The sequence below is a fragment of the Armigeres subalbatus genome, chromosome 2 (assembly GCF_024139115.2).
Source record: "Armigeres subalbatus isolate Guangzhou_Male chromosome 2, GZ_Asu_2, whole genome shotgun sequence".
Taxonomy (NCBI): Eukaryota; Metazoa; Arthropoda; class Insecta; order Diptera; family Culicidae; genus Armigeres; species Armigeres subalbatus.
The window spans coordinates 184,260,338-184,280,193 of record NC_085140.1 but is presented as its reverse complement, the minus strand read 5'-3'; the positions used below and the strand labels follow the sequence as shown (position 1 = coordinate 184,280,193).

At 40.8% G+C, this 19,856-nt stretch overlaps 1 protein-coding gene across 2 annotated transcripts in view; it reads left to right on the top strand.

Moving 5' to 3' along the window:
- The window catches only part of LOC134211362 (uncharacterized), a 712,214-nt gene extending 692,784 nt beyond the window's left edge, over positions 1 to 19,430 (top strand). For both annotated transcript variants that reach the window (XM_062688149.1, XM_062688150.1), the window contains one exon: positions 19,332 to 19,430. In XM_062688149.1, coding sequence (XP_062544133.1) covers positions 19,332 to 19,403 — 72 coding nt within the window. In that variant the 3' untranslated portion in view covers positions 19,404 to 19,430. The remainder of the gene's footprint in view (positions 1 to 19,331) is intronic.
- Positions 19,431 to 19,856: the final 426 nt, after the last annotated feature.

Sequence of the window (19,856 nt, the reverse complement as noted above, 5' to 3'; positions counted from 1 at the left end):
AGCCGAGTCGGATATCGCGATAGTGCATATCGACCAAAAGTGGGACTGCAGAAGTTAGACGTCCAGTCTGTTATAAGTGCCAGGAGCCTGGACATATTATGCGAGAATGCCCGAAGGATAAGCGATCAGTAAAATTGTACAATCAAAGATCTGTGGTTGATAGTGGGACATTCCTGTCGGTTATTGTCGGTGCAGACGTTAAACAAGTGTTCTTCGACTGCGGGGCTTCCGTTTCCCTTATTCGTGAAGACGTGCATAACAGGCTGAACCTACCGTTGAACGAAGAAGAAAAGCAGGAGTTGTACACACTCAGTGACCCTGTGTGGACCTTGGGAACGGCAGTGCTACAGATACGGATCGCTGATACAGTAATGCCGCTGAAATTCAGTGTCATGTCAATGGAACACCTTAACATGGAAATGTTGTTAGGTCGCAACTTTCTGTTATACGGTGGTGATAACCGTGGTGTGACAGAACGTCAGCGGAAAGAAAAGCGGATATGCCTTTCCAAGGTCCACCCGGAAAGTGGGGCAGAATGAAAGGAGCGAACCTCGGGGATGGGAACAGAAAAAATGTGTAGGGACTTGGATCCCAACCGCCGAACGAGAAAGATCGAAAGTTTTAAAACTAATCGGAATTTCGAGTGATCGCTGTATTTCGGCACATCGACAAGTTGATAGCCGTAGGGAGTTATTCCCCAAGAAGGACTAAAGTGGATTTTTGGTGAGATTTCGGGATCCGGAACCCTTGGACCCAACGCAACCACGCCGAGGTATAGTGAACTACGTAAGTCGGTGTGTTCTTCTCGTGCCTCCCTCTATCACGGAGTTGCCGCCGCACAACCGTCCCCACCACCGAAGCGAAGCCATCTTGGAGTGAGTTCAACTCTGCCATTCTAACAGGTGCCACAACCACTCGCGGTTTGACCGTCGTGAGTCCGTCACCAGCAAATCATAGCCATCTTGGAGTCAGTTCCACCCCGCCGCTTTACCGTGTGCAACAACCACTCGCGGTTTGACCGTCGTGAGTCCGCTACCAGCAAAGCGAAGCCATCTTACTTTTTGCGCCACCACGCCACTCCGGCGTGGTCGTCGAACCTGTATTTCTCCCGTATATTCTCGACAGCGGCTACGCCACTGAACGTTTGCTCGATCAAGCCGAAGCCATTGAAAGCCCCGCCGCCAAGCTGTTCGATCGCCCGATACTGGTAAGCTGTACGTCTTCATCGCCTGTTCGCTGTGCACCGTGCCGCATTCCCCGCCAACATTTTGCCTGCTCCGTACCCGTCCATGAACCACCCCGCTGCCCTCGTTAAACGCTCGGCAGCTCGCATCCCCGCAGTGACGACTGCGACCATTCTTGTTCGACACGAGCTTCTGTAAAACACTGCAAGTGAGTAAATTAAATGTTCTAAAACTAACCCCCAATCCATACTTAACAAGGTCCGAAAACCCCCCCCACACATCCTCGAAAAACGACCCTGGGACTCGAGGACCAAACGAGGCCTTTTGAGCCCACCTCGTTGATTGCCGTTGGTCAGACCAGCAGTCTGAGGGTTTAACCGATTCCTCTTCTGGGTATCGTAGAAGATTCCTCGAGGGCTAAGAGTAGCCGTACCAGAAAAAAGGTATCAGTCACGATCATCGGACGTCGAATTGAAGATCGTATTGAAAGATGAGACGCCAATTCAACAGCTTCCCCGTCGACTGGCTCCATTAGAGAAGGAAATCGCTCAGAAGCAGGTGGATCAATGGCTGAAAGAAGGAATCATTCAACCGAGTACATCGGAGTTCAGCAGTCCAATCGTGCTGGCTCACAAAAGAGATGGTACTAGAAGGCTTTGTGTGGACTATCGGCGGTTGAACAAAGTTTTGGTCCGCGATCATTTTCCCCTACCGTTAATCGAGGATATACTGGACGACTTACAAGACGCGCGGGTGTTTTCGACTTTGGACCTCGAAAATGGCTTTTTTCATGTTCCGGTAGCCGACAGCAGTCGTAAATATACGTCGTTTGTAACCCCATTTGGCCAGTACGAGTTTCTTGTCACACCATTTGGTCTTAGCACATCCCGACCGTTTTTCAGCGATACATAAACCACATATTTCGGGATTTGATAAAAAAGAAGGTCGTAGTCGTCTACATTGACGACCTTCTCATTCCGGCGAAAGATGAGCAAGAGGCGTTAGAAAAGTTGACCATGATATTGGCACGGGTTGAGAATAAAATGGTCGAAGTGTCAGTTCCTGATGCGGAAAATAGAATACCTTGGTTACGAAGTTGAGGATGGATCAATAAAGCCAACATCAAACAAAACAACAGCAGTTCAAAATTTCCCGGAGCCTAAAACGTTCAAGGAGATTCAGCGATTCTTGGGGTTGACTGGATACTTCAGGAAGTTTATACCCAATTATTCAACCATCGCAAAACCGTTGACAGATTTGCTGAGAAACGACGCTGTATTCTTGTTTGGTCCTGCGCAGAAAAGATCCGTGGAGCAATTAAAGGATGCCCTTTCTAGAAGACCAACTTTGGCGTTGTATCATCAGCAAGCGGTGACGGAGCTGCACACGGATGCCAGCAGGGACGGCTATGGAGCTGTTTTGTTGCAGCAAGATGCGGTAGATAATAACTTCCATCCAGTTCAATACAGAAAAACTTCAGCGGTGGAAGCTAACTACCCAAGCTACGAACTCGAAGTTTTAGCAATCGTGTCAGCATTGAAAAAGTTTAGGGTGTACCTGCTCGGAGTATCATTCAAGATCGTGACCGATTGCTCCGCGTTCAAAATGACGATGGAAAAGAAGGACATTGCTCCGAGAATCGCAGGATGAGCTCTTCTATTGGAAAAATATGACTACACAATAGAGCATCGCCCAGGGATTCGCATGAAGCATGTTGATGCTTTAAGCCGCTATCCAGCGGTGCATATTCTGCAAAATAACGTGATCGAGCAAGTGAAAGCAAACCAATGTAACGACCAAAGACTGCGAGCTATAATGAAAGTTCTGGAGCAAGGGAATTTCGACGATTTCTATGTGGACCATGGGGTGCTCTACAAGTATCACGCCGGTGGTAAACTTCTGGTGGTACCGTGTATGATGCAGTATTCGGTAATTCGGCAAGCCCACGAGCAAGGACATTTCAAGGCAAATAAGATGAAAGAACTCATCCAGCGTGAGTATTGGATCGAAGGTCTACAAGCAAAACTAGAACGTTTCATAGAGAACTGCATCCCATGCATTCTGGCAGCTAGGAAGGCCGGGAAAAAGGAAGGACTGCTGCATCCAATCCCCAAGGATGATCTTCCACTGTCGACATACCACGTTGATCACCTCGGTCCCCTAACAGCATCTAAGAAGAACTATCGTTACATATTCACCGTCGTAGACGCTTTCACCAAATTCGTCTGGATCTACCCGGTGAAATCAACGACCGCTGAAGAAGTTCTCAAAAAATTGGAAACTCAAAAAACTTGCTTCGGTAATCCGATGCGAATAATTTCCGATCGAGGAGCAGCATTTACATCCACTATGTTCCAGGAATACTGTGAACGTGAAGGGATTCAACACTTTTTAACAAATGGAGTTCCTCGAGGTAATGGGCAAGTTGAGAGGATCGTCCCTGCATTGGCAAAATTGTCAATAGATAATCCAGATAACTGGTATCGTCACGTAGCTTGCTTACAACGTTATCTAAACAATTCCTACCAACGTTCGATTGACCGGAGCCCATTTCATTTGCTGTTCGGGGTCAATATGAGAAGTCCTGAAGATACACGTTTGGCGTAAATAATTTTGCAAGAAAATGTGCGGTTGTTCGACGACGGAAGGGAAACGGAGCGTGTTGAAGCGCGGTTGAAAATAGCAGAAGAACAAATCAATTCGAAGCGACAGTTTGATCGAAAGCGTAAGGAAGCGAACGTTTACGAAGTTGGTGATTTGGTGGCCATTAGCAGAACTCAATTCGGGTGCAACTTGAAAATTGCCAAGAAATTCCTTGGCCCTTATCGTGTTATGAAGCAGAAACGAAACGACCGCTACGATGTCGAAAAAGTTGGTCTACACGAGGGTCCAAGCCGAACCTCAACATGCGCGGAGTATATGAAGCGGTTCGTTCCTGGCGATGACGACGAGATCGAGGATGCAATGTTGGTACCAAGTGCGGGCGTCGAAGCAATCGAAGGCCTTAGTGAAGCTAAAGCATCATCCGAGCCGGATGATCGTCAGGTTGGCCGAATGTCGAGAGAAAAGCAAAGTGAACATCCCTAGTAAATCTATTCTCTACTCTCTTTTCTTTATTTTTCAATTTGTTCAGAGAATTCCTCATATGAAATTATATTGCCAGTACTCATATGGACTTGCAAGAGACTGGTTCGCGTTAAGATCGCATTAAAAGTATTCGGTAACGATATTCCAATTATTTCAGTCGTCTTGAGATCCGAAAATAGTTATCCCCTGTGGTCAGCTGTGGTCTGCGGTAGAAATTCCCTTAAAAACTAACATAAATAAAAGGCAGACGGGTGATTTTGATATGTCAAGCGGAAGGTTTCCCTTCCTGCTCCTTAGAACAAATGTGAAAACCGCATTAAAATTCGTGATAGTACCCAAAATTGCTTAATCCATAATATGAACGCATAGTTGAGGCACTATTCTTAATTTTGGTTCCTATTATGGCCAATATTATTGTTTTCTTATGGGATTGGCCATAATGGGACCGTCAGTGCGATAACTGGTGCAAAAGACGACCAAAACAGGCGACATAATTTTTAATATTATGGTGTGTTTGATTTGGAGTGGTGATGTGAAGTGCCATTTGTTATATAATGTACTAGTGCGACAACTAGTGCTATAGCAAAAACTGGTACATCTACCCTAAAACAAAGAAAGAAAAGAAATGCCAGCAGTTGGCTGTAGCACTCGAACTCGATAGCAATCTGCCTTGTCAACGAGTCGACATGGTCTGGTTGCAAAATCGATTCGCAGAACACCGGAAATCAAAATTAGCGAACTGCAGCAGACCCAAACAAAATAAGTCATATGGTAAACTAATGTTTAGATGCTTCCCGGTAAACACGGCACGGAAATCGAATATTGCCTGTATGGCAGTGCAACGGACAAAGCAGTTCTACCGTCTGGAGCAAAACACATTTCTTAGTAAAGTAGCAGGATGGGTCGAACAAAGGAAACGATATTTATTATTTATTAATCATATACGAGTGACAGCTGGACCGCAATGTTAAACCATCCGATTAGTGTCCGGACTAAAGCGGTTTCACGATTGGTCACGGTCATTAAGATTTTTTCTCACACTTTGTTCCAGACTTAGGTGGGGACCTAATTGAGGCATTACTAAAATTTATGACCACACACTCGTACGCACCGCAATAACAGATTCACTAATTATGCAAATCAAGCTACCTAATCAATCTCTAATTAGGTTACAGCCCGATCAGTTCGTCTCATCGGGATCGAAACCCTCCACTTTGACAAAGAAAAACAGTGTGTTCGAAAGTCATTAGTACCAATTATAGGAAAACAAAACCGGGACTTGATCAAAACCTGCGTGCAACTTAGAACACCGTTAGCGATGCGAAGAGACCCCGTCGTGCCCAGTTGGGGTTACTCAAAGCTATGAGTTTTTTTTACGACTTTTACAGTTTATAGGTGATTAAATCATTTTCGTAGCCCTGCATCTTCCGTACAGTTTGCCTAGACGTTTGATTCAATTTTAAACGATGATGTTTCAGTGGTCAGGAATTTTTCCCTTTCCTGCTCTATTCGATTGATTTGACGTTAAAATAGATGCTAATATTAAGAATAGATACCATAGAATCGCAAATTTGGCGTTGGTTATTTCGCATGTTTGAGTCACTTTCGAATTTTTATTTTGCAATGTATTTACAGTAAAGAGTAAACTATAATAGGGAGCGTACACCTTCAAAAGCGCAACATTTTTTTTCTAGCAAGAAATTCCTATTGTGTTCTTCTCTAGGAGATCCTCCAAAAATTTCGGGACTTTCACTAGGAATTTTTCTGTTAGTCCATCACATTGCGAGGTCTTCCGTGATCCCCAAATAAGTTCCTTAAGGAATTGTTCTGTAAGTTCTTCCAGGAGTTCATCCAGAAATTCCTCTAAAGTTTCCTTAAGAATCACTTTACAAGAAGTAGTAGTCTGCTATAAACTAATTGCAAATAATGTTGCAAAAAGCCAAGATGAAGAATTCATATAAGAAGTACAAAACAATAACCCAAGACCCCTACAAATTTCTCACCGGAATTATGAAATTAATTTCCTCATCGGGTCAATTATTTGTCCATTTCAAGCTATCCATAATTCTAGTTGAAACCTCTCCTGCAACCGGCATCCAAAGTCACGACCGACACCTTGGTCGAGGTTGGACTTTCGCGTACATTTTTTCAAAGCCCCCATGTGCCAGCAGTTGGGTCGCCGGCTGCGTTGGCGGCGTTTATTGAAAGAAGCAGCAACCTGCAGAAGCAGCCTGCGCTTCTCCAGTCAATGATCTACGATCGTCATCATCATCATCATCATCTAGACATCGCGGTCCAAACACATTTTACGGCCGTTAGCACGGTAATAGATCTTCGCTAAAGCCGAGCGTTTCGCGCTGGATCATCCTCTACCGCTGCCCGCCTCTTGCTGTGGTCGTCCTCCGTGCATTGATTGTTATTAATTCATTGATTACATATTGATACGGATGGAAATACGGGGGAAGCGAAAAAATAATGAAAGGGAAACCTCCCCCAATTTGGATGCACTGCATGGAAGGCCACGTTGCACAGTTGCCGTAGCCTGGATAAATTCTACTTTTTTTTTCATTATTGCGAGTTGCATTTTAATTTTTATCTCTGAGTAGATATTTATTTAAAGCGATCGATAGAAGATTTTGAAGTCAATCAGTGTGTAATTCTTCTCAAAATTATTATTTCCAAGATTTTATTACATACAATAAAATCAGTATTTGCTAGAAAATTATCCACAAAGCCATCCGCTGGCCTATCTGGCATCGCCACGATCTACGGGTCAATTCGATATGTTCGCTCGACCGAACTAACGCGAACCGGCACCATGCACTCATATTTGGAAGAAGCTCACATACACGAAAGCGAAAGTTTCCCCCTGAAATCTGGTGGCGACCCGAGACGGGGAGAGGTCCATAAAACGCGAAAGAATCAAGACTTTTTGGCACCTCTATCGGGCTTTGTGCGATGCCGACTCCTGCCGCATCCCAAAACAACGATCGGCGGAGAGTTATTTAGCTGCTGCCCCGACTAGGTAGGTTGTAAAACGACGCCGCAAGATTAGAGATCGCCAGGATTTCTAAATGCGGTAACGTGATAGCCAACGAACGTGTGTCTTCGGCGAAAAAGCGGGGGCTAATTTGGTGAAACCCGTATTTTGCGGGAATCTTCTCCATTAGATTAGATACATTCGGTCGTGAAATGGACGGGGCTACTGCTGCTGGCTTGCTGCTTGCCAGTGGCATTAAGTAATCGATTATTGAATGTGAAGGTTGTTTCCAGCGATTATGATCTTCGAGGGGCTTAGGCTGGAATGGCTAGACAGTTTTGATCAAGATCGGATGTGTTGGGATGTGATGTTATGTGGGTTTGTTTGATTATATCTTCAAGTCTGGACAAAGGTATTATGAACAATGCTGATTGTGGTTGTTATGTAAGGAAACACTTAAATATTTACTTCACATGGCACATTTTTATTGAGTCGTAGGGCTCTCGTTTGGTGTTGACCAGTAATGCTTATTTCGGTCAGAAGATTGTGAGGTTCGATTAAGAGCTCTACAAGATACAAACATCCTTTGGATTTCTTGTACGACGAAGCTTTTTTTCAATTGCTTTGTGAAAAAAAGAACAATTCTCACTCTTTCATAACAGTTCAAGTAAAAAAGACAAAAATTTTGTTTCAGCGGCATCCAGAAATCACGTGGTTATATATGGGAGGAAGGAAAGATTTTTCAAATGTTTATGGTAATCCGCTAAGGTAGAGAGAGCGAGATTAGTGGTCACGTGTTTTTCAATCTTGTTGAAACAAAAAACGCCCTCCGACTAACGTATTGCAAAAAAAATACAGCACATCCAAATACTAAAAACAAGTCGAGTCTCGGGCTTTCTTAAAGGTAGTCTGATATTAGAGATTTATCCAAGAACTTCTAATATAATAAAGGGATCAAAAATTAAAAAAAAAAAACAAACAGTGGTGGTTTTGTTAAGAATCCAGGAATATCGTAAACTTTTAATAATTCTGAAGAGAATTCTCTTCCTTCACTTAGAATCGTGGAAACTTGTTATTTATGCAACAAGTTGCATAATAGCTTTATTTTTAGCAAGACTTGTACGTTTCGCAAACATGCCAATGCTTGCTGAATTGGATAAATGCTACTGGAAAAGTCAAAGTTTACAATTAATTGCAGATTTTATTATGCATTATTACTTCGGATATCACAATTGCCTGCATCCGCAACATTTCAGAAAAAAAAATATCATTAGAGGTGTGCGCCGCCGTGCCAGGCCGCCGACGACATTATTTTTTGCATCGACTCGCAACCGTTTAAAGTTTGCCACGCCGATGGTCTATAATTTTCCATTTCAATTCCAAATTGAAGAAGTCCGCAGATTTTTCCATGGAATCCAATACTCGTTTTCTGATTGATTCCTACAAACTTACTTTTTTTACCGGAATCTCAGCAATTTATTGCACTTTTACCGAGATTCGCACAGCCGAGCCCCAGCAAACATGTTTTTTTGCTAAGATTTCTGTCAAAGTTGCTGAAAAACAGGAAATAATTTGCCGGAACCCAGTTAACGAACCCCTTTTTTGCCGAGATATCCGTTATAGTTTTACTGGCTACACGGCTGTGCGGATTTTGCCGAGCTGCAGAAGCTGAGTGTGTAGAACATTGTAGAACATGTAGAAGATAAATTTGGCTGAAGCCCATCTAGTCTAAAATTATTTTGCCGAAAATGCCATTTGGTCGATGAAAAAAACAGTTGGCCGAAAGAGTCATTTGGCCATTTCGTAATTTGGTCATTTGGCAAATATTGTACGGTTGAATTGGCCATTTTGCCTAAAAAGCCGTTTTGTTGAATAGGTCATTTTGGCAGAAAATGCCGTTTGGTTGAAATGTTTGTTTTGCACAAAAGTCATTTTCGGACCGAATGACTTTTTCTGCCAAACGACCATTTCTACCAAACGGCATTTTTGGCCAAATGACTAGTAGGTCAAATGACTTTTTCGGCGAAACGACCATTTCGGCCAAATGGAGTCGTGTTTCTCCAATAAGCGGATTGGCCGGTCGACGAAGCGGGCTTGGTAGTCATATGGCTACTGCTTCTGCCTCATACGCAGGAGGTCGTGGGTTAAATCCCAGGTCCGTTCCATTCTCCTACTTTGTATCTTTCTCTTTATTCCTCATGTTCTAGCAATCGCTAGAACTGGAAATGGACTTCCATACCGTTTCCATTACTATTCCTATACCTCCAACTTGAGTATTCTATCAGTAATCTGCTAGAATTGGAAATGAACTATAGAGCTCGTTTCCTACATACAATTAGAAATTCCATCAGTTACCTTCTCCTATCTATCACATTGGCAGCTCGTTAACCAAGACGGACCTCTGCCTCTCCAACCTAACCCATAAATTCCAACAAATTCCGCATGAACTCGTGGCAAGTGCAGAGGTATATTCGGCTTGCAGTGGGCGAGTGATTGCATCATCATTTCCTCCCCCTTCCCTACATTGACTTGCATTCTGACGTGGCAGGCGCCAGTATGACCTAACAAATGAGATCACCAGTACTTGTACATTGAAGATGTGTGCTAGTCCCAAGCAAACATCTGTTGGTTCCCTGTGCAAGAACAGCTGATCTGGTCATAATAGAGTAGCAACTACGAGCAGTCAATCAAGCTCAAGCTCAAGCTCAAGCTAAGCGGATTGGCCGGTCGACGAAATTTAGTTTTGCTTTGTGCGGAAGACAAAACGATCGGCTAATCACCGTAATTTTGTTCTGCTTTGCGCGGGTGAGTAAATAAATCAGAAAGTGAAAGTTTGTTCCTTGTCCAGTCGTGTTTCTCCAGTAAGCGAGTTTGCAGTAGCCATCGAGCAAGTAAGTGCAGTGCGTGTTTCAGTCGTCGGGAAAATAATAAAATATCTATTTCGTGTTCGGTGGCTCACGCGCATGTATTGCGCTTTGCTCTGGTCGAGACAAGTGCGACCTTCAATTGCTTGCAGTAGCTATCGGCAAGTAAGTACAGAGCACTGCGCGTCCGTTCGGTCGTCCAAAACGTTTCTCCTCCGTTTTCGTATGCCACCGGGCGTGTATGGTTTAACATTTTTCTCGTGGCGAGACAGCGAATTAGTGTTATTTCTCATCCTATAGATCGCATCACTTACCGAAGCGAATCCAGATAAATTATCCTTTGTAACTAAAACGATATCCTATCCCAAGACAATCGTGGAGATGCAGAGGTATACTCGGTCTGTAGTAGCAACGAGAGTTGGACTAACAATCATTCCCTTCCTATACGACCGTAAGGACGAGGTCGGCGCCATTATTGACTTTAGATATTTGAGCTCCCGAAACGTGTACATTGAGAATGGGTAGCTAGTGCCAAGCCCCATTTATTGTGTTCTCTGTACAATTTCGCAAGTTCTAGTCAATCACGGAATGGCAACTACGAATTGTGCAGTCATAATGCTCATGCTCAATGCTCATGAAACGACCATTTCGGCCAAATTATATTTTCAGCCAAAAAACTGTTACGGCAAACAACTTTTTCGGTCAAATTACCAATTCGGCCGAATGAGCATATCGGCAGTTTGTCGCTTTCCGCCACATGTCATTTTCGGTCAAACCATTTTCAACCTAGTACCGTTTCGAACAAACGTTTTATTCGGCTTATGGAATTTGGCAAGATGACTTTTGGCCTAACCTGTTATTTGAATAAATGGTATTTCGGAAAAAGACTTTCGGCTAAACCATTGGTAGGGTAATTTGGCCGATAGACACAAGGCCGAAATGTGTCATTTGGTCAAACAAACAATTAGACCAAAACTCATCTGGTAGGAAATTTTACTTAGCTAAAATACTGGTCATTTGGCCGAAAAAGTCGTTTGGTCAAACAAGGGGATATTTCTAACCATATTACCAGTTCGACCAAATGGCCCTTTTCTGTCAAACAATCATTTCGGCCGAACGACATTTTCGGCCTTATGATCAATTCGTTCAAACGACCATTTCAGCCAAATGACGTGCTAGGGGAGAGTGCCTTTTCGGTCAAATTACCAATTCAGCCGTTTGTGGATCGAAGTTGGTTGTTGAGTGAAATGGAAGCGAAAAAAAAACTTCAGTCACATTTTATGTCTTTTTTGATTTTTTGTCTAAATTTAATTGAAGTGAGTTTTGATTATAAAAAAGGTTTTTTTTGATTCGTGGTGAAAGGTAAAGTGAAATTCATAAATAAACACCGCGAAGTGGTCCACAAGCTTGCCCCATCTACGTGCTGGTTGGATTCATACTACCGAAGCTGGACCGTAAGGAAGCCGATTGAGCGTTGAATTCACCTAGGCAAGGGTCGGATGAAGCGTTGCTGAATGAGAATCGCGGAATCATAGTTGAAGGGGCCAACTAATCATGCTTGGGTGCATCTCTTCCAGCACTATGAAGCCGGTTTTCAGCTGGTTACTAATGCTACAGATTTGGTGAGATTGTTTCAATTTGTTTGCTTTCCTTGTTCATATCAAAATACGCGCTGGATTGTATAATCCTGGAGTTTATTTATGGGTCCATTATCCAATTGATAATGCAATGGTAGCATAAACAGGCGGGGCTTATTGTTAGTAACAGTGACCTCGGACTGGTCATGAAATTCGGCTTTATGATTTTCGACTTAACGTATTATTCAGCCAAATGTCTTTCGTCAAACAACCCTTCCTTTTTTTGAATAATTATCAGTTTAATTTCCGAAGAATTTCTTATGGACAATACAAAAAATTTCCTGTAGAAATCCAAAGAAATTCCTTCAAAAATCCGATTTGTTTTTGTTAAAATATCGGTTTCTAATAAAATTTTAAAAAATCACGAGGAAGTTCTTAATAATTTTAGTTAAAATTGCGTAAAATTTCGAAGAAATTTCCATAGAAAATTTAAAAATCCTGTTCAAATTCCAATGAGTTTCCTACGAAAATTTCGAACAATTTGCGTTGAAATCCATTTTTTCATGTACATATTTTGAACAATCTTCCGCGAAAATTCTGAAGAATTTTCTGTGTGAAATTTAAAGAATACTCAACAGAAACTTTCCGTGCATTTTCCGTAAATTTTCCTGTAGAAACTTCCAAAGGATTCTCAAAACTTCAAAGTAGTTGTCATGGAAAATCCGAAAATAATTTTCAAATAACTATTTTGGAGAAGCTCAGAGATTTTTTCGTCGAATTTCGAAAGATCCCCCCGTCTTGAAATCATTCTAATAAAATGCAGAAAAAAAATCTTCAAGAAACGAACGTAAAAAATCTCCACGCCGATTTACGCCACCGCCGATTTTCGAACCGGCGCACACCATCATACTTTACATTGGAGAAGGGTCGTTTGTCCGATTACCGTTCGGCCGAATGCCATTTGACCGTAGGCCACTAGGCAGAAAGTTGTTTGGCCAAAAGGGCCATATAGCCAAATTAGTAAATTGGCCCAATAAGTCATTTGACCGAAAACACCATTTGGCCGAAAAGGTCGTTTGGTCGAAAAGTTCATTTGGCCTAATAGAACACTTGGCCGAACAGGTCATTTGGCCGATTAGAGCCGTCTCCCTACTTACATCTTGATTCTAATTCTAATAAATATTTCTCCGAAAATTCTATTGAAAATTCCATCGTGAATTCCTGTAAGAATCTCTTATAATAAACAATTCTTTCAGAAATTCCTTTGCAAAATCTGTTCGAAAATCTTCCAGGTTTTCCTTTGAATATTTCTTCGATAATTCACTCTGAAATTTCTCCAGGAATTTCTTCGAAAATTTCTTCTGAAAATCCTTCAGAAATTATTTTAACTCCAGGAATAATTTCTTTTGACATTCATCCAGGGATTCGTTCGGAAAGGCCTTAGTATTTTCATCCGGAAATTCCTTCGAAACTTTTTTTTAGTGAAACCATAAAAAAGAAATCTGGAATTATTCTGTATTGTTGGAAGATTTTTTCCGGAAATTTATTGAAGAAGGAAAAAGAAGATCCTGAAGAAATTTCTGGAAGGGTTTCTAATGGAAATATTGAAGGAATTTACAGATGAAATGCTCTTCCGAATGATTCCTGAAAGTATTTCCCCAACAAACAATGTACGCTGAATAAGCTAGTTTTTTAGCTGAAGAAGACTTTTTTTATTTAGCTCTATCAGCTTCCAATGTTTGTTGGGTCTAAAGCAATATCCGAAGGCCTTAAGGAATTTGTAATTGAATTTTTGGAGGAATGTCCGAAGAAATTCCTGAACAGTGTTGAAAAATGTATAGTAAAGCACTGTGATTATGCGAATATTTACTTTTTATCCAGTCGAATTTCATGCACCGAGCAACGCTGTGACATTTTTTTGCCAATGAAAAAGAAAGAAATGTCAACAATTCTCGTCCCTACCTGAATGAATTATTGAAAGAATTCCTGGATGAAGTTCTGAAGAAATTCCTAAGTGGAACATCAAAGGAATTCCAAGAATTTCTTTCTAGAGTTTCGCAAGGGAATTTCTGAGGAGTTGCTGGAAGAATTTGTTTAAGAATATTTATTGAAATGAGCGCTTATGCACAATTGAAGGAGCTCATAATTAAATTTCCACATGAATACTTAAGGCAACTTTTAAAGGAATTCATAAAGAAATTTATTAAAAGAATTTTCTCAAAAGAATTTTGGAAGGTTTTCTTCAAACAATTTCCGTAGGTATTCTTAAAGGATTGTCTGAAAGGTTTTTCCGTAGGAATTCCGAACAAACTTTGAATGAAATTTACAAAAGAATTGCTAAAGATTTTCTAAAGGACTTTCTAAAAACAATTCCGAATAAATTCCTCAAATAATTTGTAATGGAATTGTCGAACGAATCCCTAGAAGAATAGGTTAAGGTATAAATAAAAAGAACTAAAGTATTTTCGAACATGAATTCAAAAAATAAATTGGAGGATTCCTTCGAAAATTCAAAGAATGAATTATAAGAAAATGTCGAAAGTCATTGGGAATATATCTTAACGACTTCCTTTAGCAATTTCTTCAGAAATTGTTGTAGAAAACCCTTTGAAATTTCCTTCAGGAATACCTATGGAAATTGTTTAGGAATTCCTTCCGAAATTTCTTTAGGAATACATTGGGAAAATCCTTTAGGAATTTCTTCGGAAATTGATTTAGGAATTTCTCAAGAATTCTGCCTGTACTTTCTCAAGAAATTCCTTCGGAAACTGTAGGAACTAATTCTTGGAATTCCTTCGAAATTTTCCACTGGAATTTCTTTAGATCTTCAAGAACTCCTTCGAAAATTCTTTTGGAAATTATTTGATTCATTCCTACGAGTTTTTTTAGCAACTTTATCAGAAATTCCTTTTCGGAGATTTCTTTTGAAATTCCCTCGGAATTTCCTACGAGCATTTGTTAGGCATTCTCTCCAGAAAATCCATTCTTTTAGGAATCTTTAGGAATTAGGAATTAGGAAAACGGGCTTGGTGGTCATATGGCTACCGCTTCTGCCTCATACGCAGGAGGTCGTGGGTTTAATCCCAGGCCCGTTCCATTTCTCCTACTTTGTATCTTTTGATATATTTCTCATGTTCTAGCAATCGCTAGAACTGGAAATGGGCTTTCATACCGTTTCCATCTTCTATCCTTATATTTACAACTTGATTATTTCTAGCAGGTTACTGTTAGAATTCGAAATGAGCGAAAACTAACTATCACATTGGCAACCCGTTAACCAAGACGAACCTCTGCCATAAAACCTTAACCCCAAGATTCCAATAAAATTCCGCAGGAACTCGTGGCGAGTGCAGAGGTGTTCTCGGCTTGCAGTGGGCGAGTGACTGCATCATCAATTCCTTCTCATCCCCGACGACCGTGATGACGTAACCAGTGGAGGAGGGAGGTTTTTCGAAAGATTCCTGGAGGAATTTTCATTTGGACTACTGGAGGATTTCTATAAATTATTCCCGAAGGAGTTTTTTTATTCCTTTATTTTTTTATTAGGCACTCTCTGTTACTTAACTGTGCCGAGATCTACTGTGGTATTCTGCTGTACAGAATCCACACAGAATCTATTTTTAGATTTCCATTATTGTAGTTGTTTCCAGTCCATCTCAACGGGAGTCCATTGTGACCGTTTGTCCATGTCGTGCATCCAATGATCGTTACATTGTTCGGTTGCCATTTATCCGGGTAACGTTGAAGGAATGCCTCCGAGAAGATCAAGTTATCAGTCGTCATTAGACAGCCGTGACGGTAAGGTGCGTACCCCAAACGCCACCGTATGGGCTACGGATCCAGCGACTGACGAGGGTTTGGTGGAGGGGTTGGGAATCGAACCCATGACCATTTGCTTGTAAGGCGAACGTGTAGCCAACTACGCTACGGGACCACCTATCCTGAAGGAGTTCAATTATTTTAAGGTTGGTTTTTGTCGCATAAGACCTTTAGCGTCAAAAATCACAAAAATCAAAGAAAATTCAGATAATTTTTAAAATGTAGTGAAAGTTCAGGTTAACCGAGGAATTGAAGAATTTCAAAAGCCTGGTACACCACATTGGAATTTTCATATTTCATATAGATTTCTACAGGATTTCATTCGGAAGTTACTTCAAAATCTCCTTCAAGAATTTCTTCAGGAGCATCAGCAGCAAGCAATCAGGAGCAAGATGAAGACATTCCTTCAAAAATTCCTATAGGAAAACCCTACAAAACTCATAAGGAATACTTGCGTTTTGAAAACTTCTTCGGAAATTCCATAAGAGATTTCTTAGAGAATTCCTACGGGAAATTCCTCTGAAGATTCCTTCAAAATTTGCTGAACAAATTATTTTTCCCTGGAGGAAAGAACGAAAAAAGAAAATTAGGAATGTAGAAAATGCCCTAAGAAGTTTCTTTGGAAAATTTATTACGAATTCGTTAGAAAACTCCTGAAGAAATTCTTAAAATGGTATCCTAGAATTGTGGAAAGAATTCATGCTTGAAATTTCGGAGGAATTACTGAAGAAATTTCCGAGATTGGAATTTCCGATGGTATTCGAAGGAATACCTGAAATAATTTTCGTAAAAAATCCTCTTATAGGAATTTCTGGATGTATTGTTGGATTTTTTCTGAAAAAAATGCTGGAGGCAGCGGTCTTCAACCTGGGGTACATGTACCTCTGGTGGTACCTTCGTTAGCCCCAGGGGGTACCTCGGACAGAAATGCGTAATGGCGAATGTATTACAATTCAAATATAATCTTATTGATAAAGATTTGACAGTTGAAGTTTTTATTTTAAAACTTGCGCACCTTGACTCGGAACGAGCAAACCATGCAAACTGTCATACGAAAAAGCTGTCGAAAGGAGATGCGCAATGAGGCTCCAGCTTGCAAACTTTCTTCCGAGAGGTTCCAAAGCCTTCTTTCAAGAGGCTCGGAAACATTCTTTCAACAGGTTCGGAAGCCTCCTTCTGAGAGGCTCCTGAGCAAATCTTGAGATCAAATCGATAACTTGTTTTGATGTTGAGAAATTGATGATTTTGAACTCGGTATAAAATTAGGGTTAAAACCAACAAAATTAACAGCAGAAATTACTGTGATATAAAATTGTAAACTATTGCTGATGTAGAGCAAATTGAAAATTGATTTTGATGTTGGTTCTTGATAATGAAATAAATAATCAGTTTATATCGGTTGATATAATTTAAGAATCAACAGCAGACTGAAATCAAGATAAGTATTAAATCAAGGAGACCAACTTTTTCAAACAAATTATGATTTCATTTTTTTACCAACAAACAATTCATGCTGAACAAGCTAGTTTTTTACCTGTAAAAGCCTGTTTTCGGTTGAATAAGCACTCTATCAGCTTCCAATGTTTGTTGGGTTGATACCAAAATATGTTTTCTATTTGCCCTCATTATGATGTCAAACTTTGCTCATGTCGGAAGCCTCCTTTCAAGAGGCTCGGAAGCCTCCTTTCAAGAGGCTCGGAAGTCTCCGTTTAAGAGGCTCGGAAGCCTCCTTTCCATAGGAAACCAATTTTAAAAGGAAGCCTCCGGAAAGTCCGTTTTTCATATATCTCATAAGCTTTGCTTATTTTCATTTACAGTGAAAAAAAATTGGGGTACCTCAATGAATGTAATCTCGCTTAACTTTTTAAAAGGACATAAGTAACATTTTTTCATTGAGTACTACAATCAAAAGCTGTCATGTTTTTCTGTTGATTGCCTTATTCAAATTAATTCATGAAAAAAATGTTACTTAGGTCCTTTTGAAAAGTTAAGCGAGTAATGGTTTGAAGGGGTACCCCATAAGGAAAAGGTTGAGAACCGCTGTCCTAAAGAATTATTGAAGATACTTACGAAAAATGTCAGAAGGTAATTCTTAAATTCATCCGAAGAATTCTGGTCAGTTTAACCTGGTTTTGACTCTGGAATTGCTTGTAAACCCTCCGCAATTACAGTCTATTCATTATCACATTTGGAATAACCTTTTCAATTATAAACGATAAAATGAAATAATAATTTTTTGTATGCTAAGTACATACACGTAAAGGCTATATTATTACTCCAAAACCGAACCTTTGATAGAAGGCTCAGAGACCCATAGTGCTATATACCAATCAACTCAGCACGACGAATTGAGGTGATGTCTGTTTGTGTGTATGTATGTATGTCTGTGTGTATGTGTGTATGCGCACAAAATTTTAGAGAACACTTTTTGGAACTAAGCATTGGCCGATTAGATTTCATTCGACAGGGAATCCTGTTCCATTGTTTCTTATTGAAAATTTGCCAGATCGGCAAGCTCATAAGTTATGGCCAAGATACTTTTCTTACGCAAAACACGCTAAAACATCTCTTTTACATTTTTATTATCATCTATATCATTCTATATCTAAAGTGGCAGCCCCACGCGATGTGTGTAGGTAACGCGACCTCGGTAAGGTTGCTAACTGAAGCCTTTCAATTACCAAGAAAAATAGAAATTGAAAAAAAAGCGAACGTTATTTTTGGCAACCGACCCGGCAACGAGATAAGGGCTATGATTGGAAACTCGGTACCTGGAATGTCAGGACCCCAAATGATCCAAATGAACATTAGAATGATTAGCAAGCTTCGCCTAACCACCGAGTTTAAATAAGTTAATGTGAAATATTGCACATTCTGTTTTCTTCAGAATGAAACGGGAGCCCAATAAAGGATTCGCTGAGGGTCCTAACCTCGGCTTCGATAGTAAAACTTGTCTAAATCGTTTTATAGCTGATCTGATTCAGCTAATCTAATTTTTTCGCATACATAATTAACTTAACCAAGCAAGGGTTCAGTGTAGTAAACATTTTCGTTTTCAACATATTTTAACTGCTGAATCAGTTCCTTCCACATCCAATCATGAAACGGTCAGCTGATCACCGCTTTGCGATTTGTTTACTCCAATAAGCCAAAACATGGCATTGGGGCAGATTGAGAGCTTCACGCTTGTGCACCACATTAGCCGCCCAATGCACCAGAAGAATCAGGGCACATTCATTGAAGGCGAACGAAACAACTGTAGAAGAGGCAAGCCAATCTTACCGCCACTATCTGCGAGTCAACTGTCGCAAATTGTTATTGTTATGGCTGCAAATTTGATTTAGCTGACAACTTAATCCTCGCCGGGCGGCGGTCGCTGTGGGGCATTTGGCAATCGACTTCTGAATAAGTACCGCGTTCGCTTGATTAGTGGTTTGGTCATGCATCTTTTACCGAAGGACGCACATGCGTGCAATATTTATCCATTAATAACAGCTCCTAATCGCAAAATAAAGTAGGAATAACTATTGACCAAAGACGGTCTTTTAAATGTGGTTGGACGCGCGGCCACCGCATCGTTGAGAAACCAAACGCGGTCGTCGACCAAACGGTTCCAGACGACCACCAGCGAGGGCAGTCGGTCGGACGCCGACAAATGCGTTTGTGGTCCTCTCGTAGTCCGAAACACGTGTGTTGGGAAATGCATTTTGACGTGACCTATTTTTCGATCGTTCCAGCAAACAGATGATGTATTTCTTTTATGTGCGGTTTGTTGTTGTTTACTAACGTGTACTCACTTTTGTTTTCCTTTTACTTTCAGGTAAGCGAGCGTTGGCTGCACTCGGCGATGTTTGCTGGAGAATATGTTTGGTCTACTGAGGCGGTAGGTTGACGCGACAGAATGAATACGAGCTTGTCCTACATCTGTGCATGCAAATTGTATAATTATGAAAAATAGATGATAGAACTCAGTTGAAAGATATGTTTAATGGGATTATTTGTAGAACAAAAATATGAATTGCTTTTCGGTTGAAAAATTTGCGAATTCAACGACAGGGAATGTTAACATGTGTTGTTTAAATCTCTTTAGATATGCTGAAGGCTGTGTCGACATGATGCCGATTTCAGAACGATTTCATCCTCAATTGTGTTATCAAATTTGCAGAAGAGGAAATCATTAAATCATTCGCCACTTCAATTGAACGTAATTGTGGATACACATTTTCTGGGCTTCTGTACATGGACTGTGATGTGGTACATCTCAATAAATTTAAGCTTACGATAGGTCCGGCACATTCCAAAGAACAAGCTGTAGAACCCTGCTGTAACGGATATCTTGCTTGGT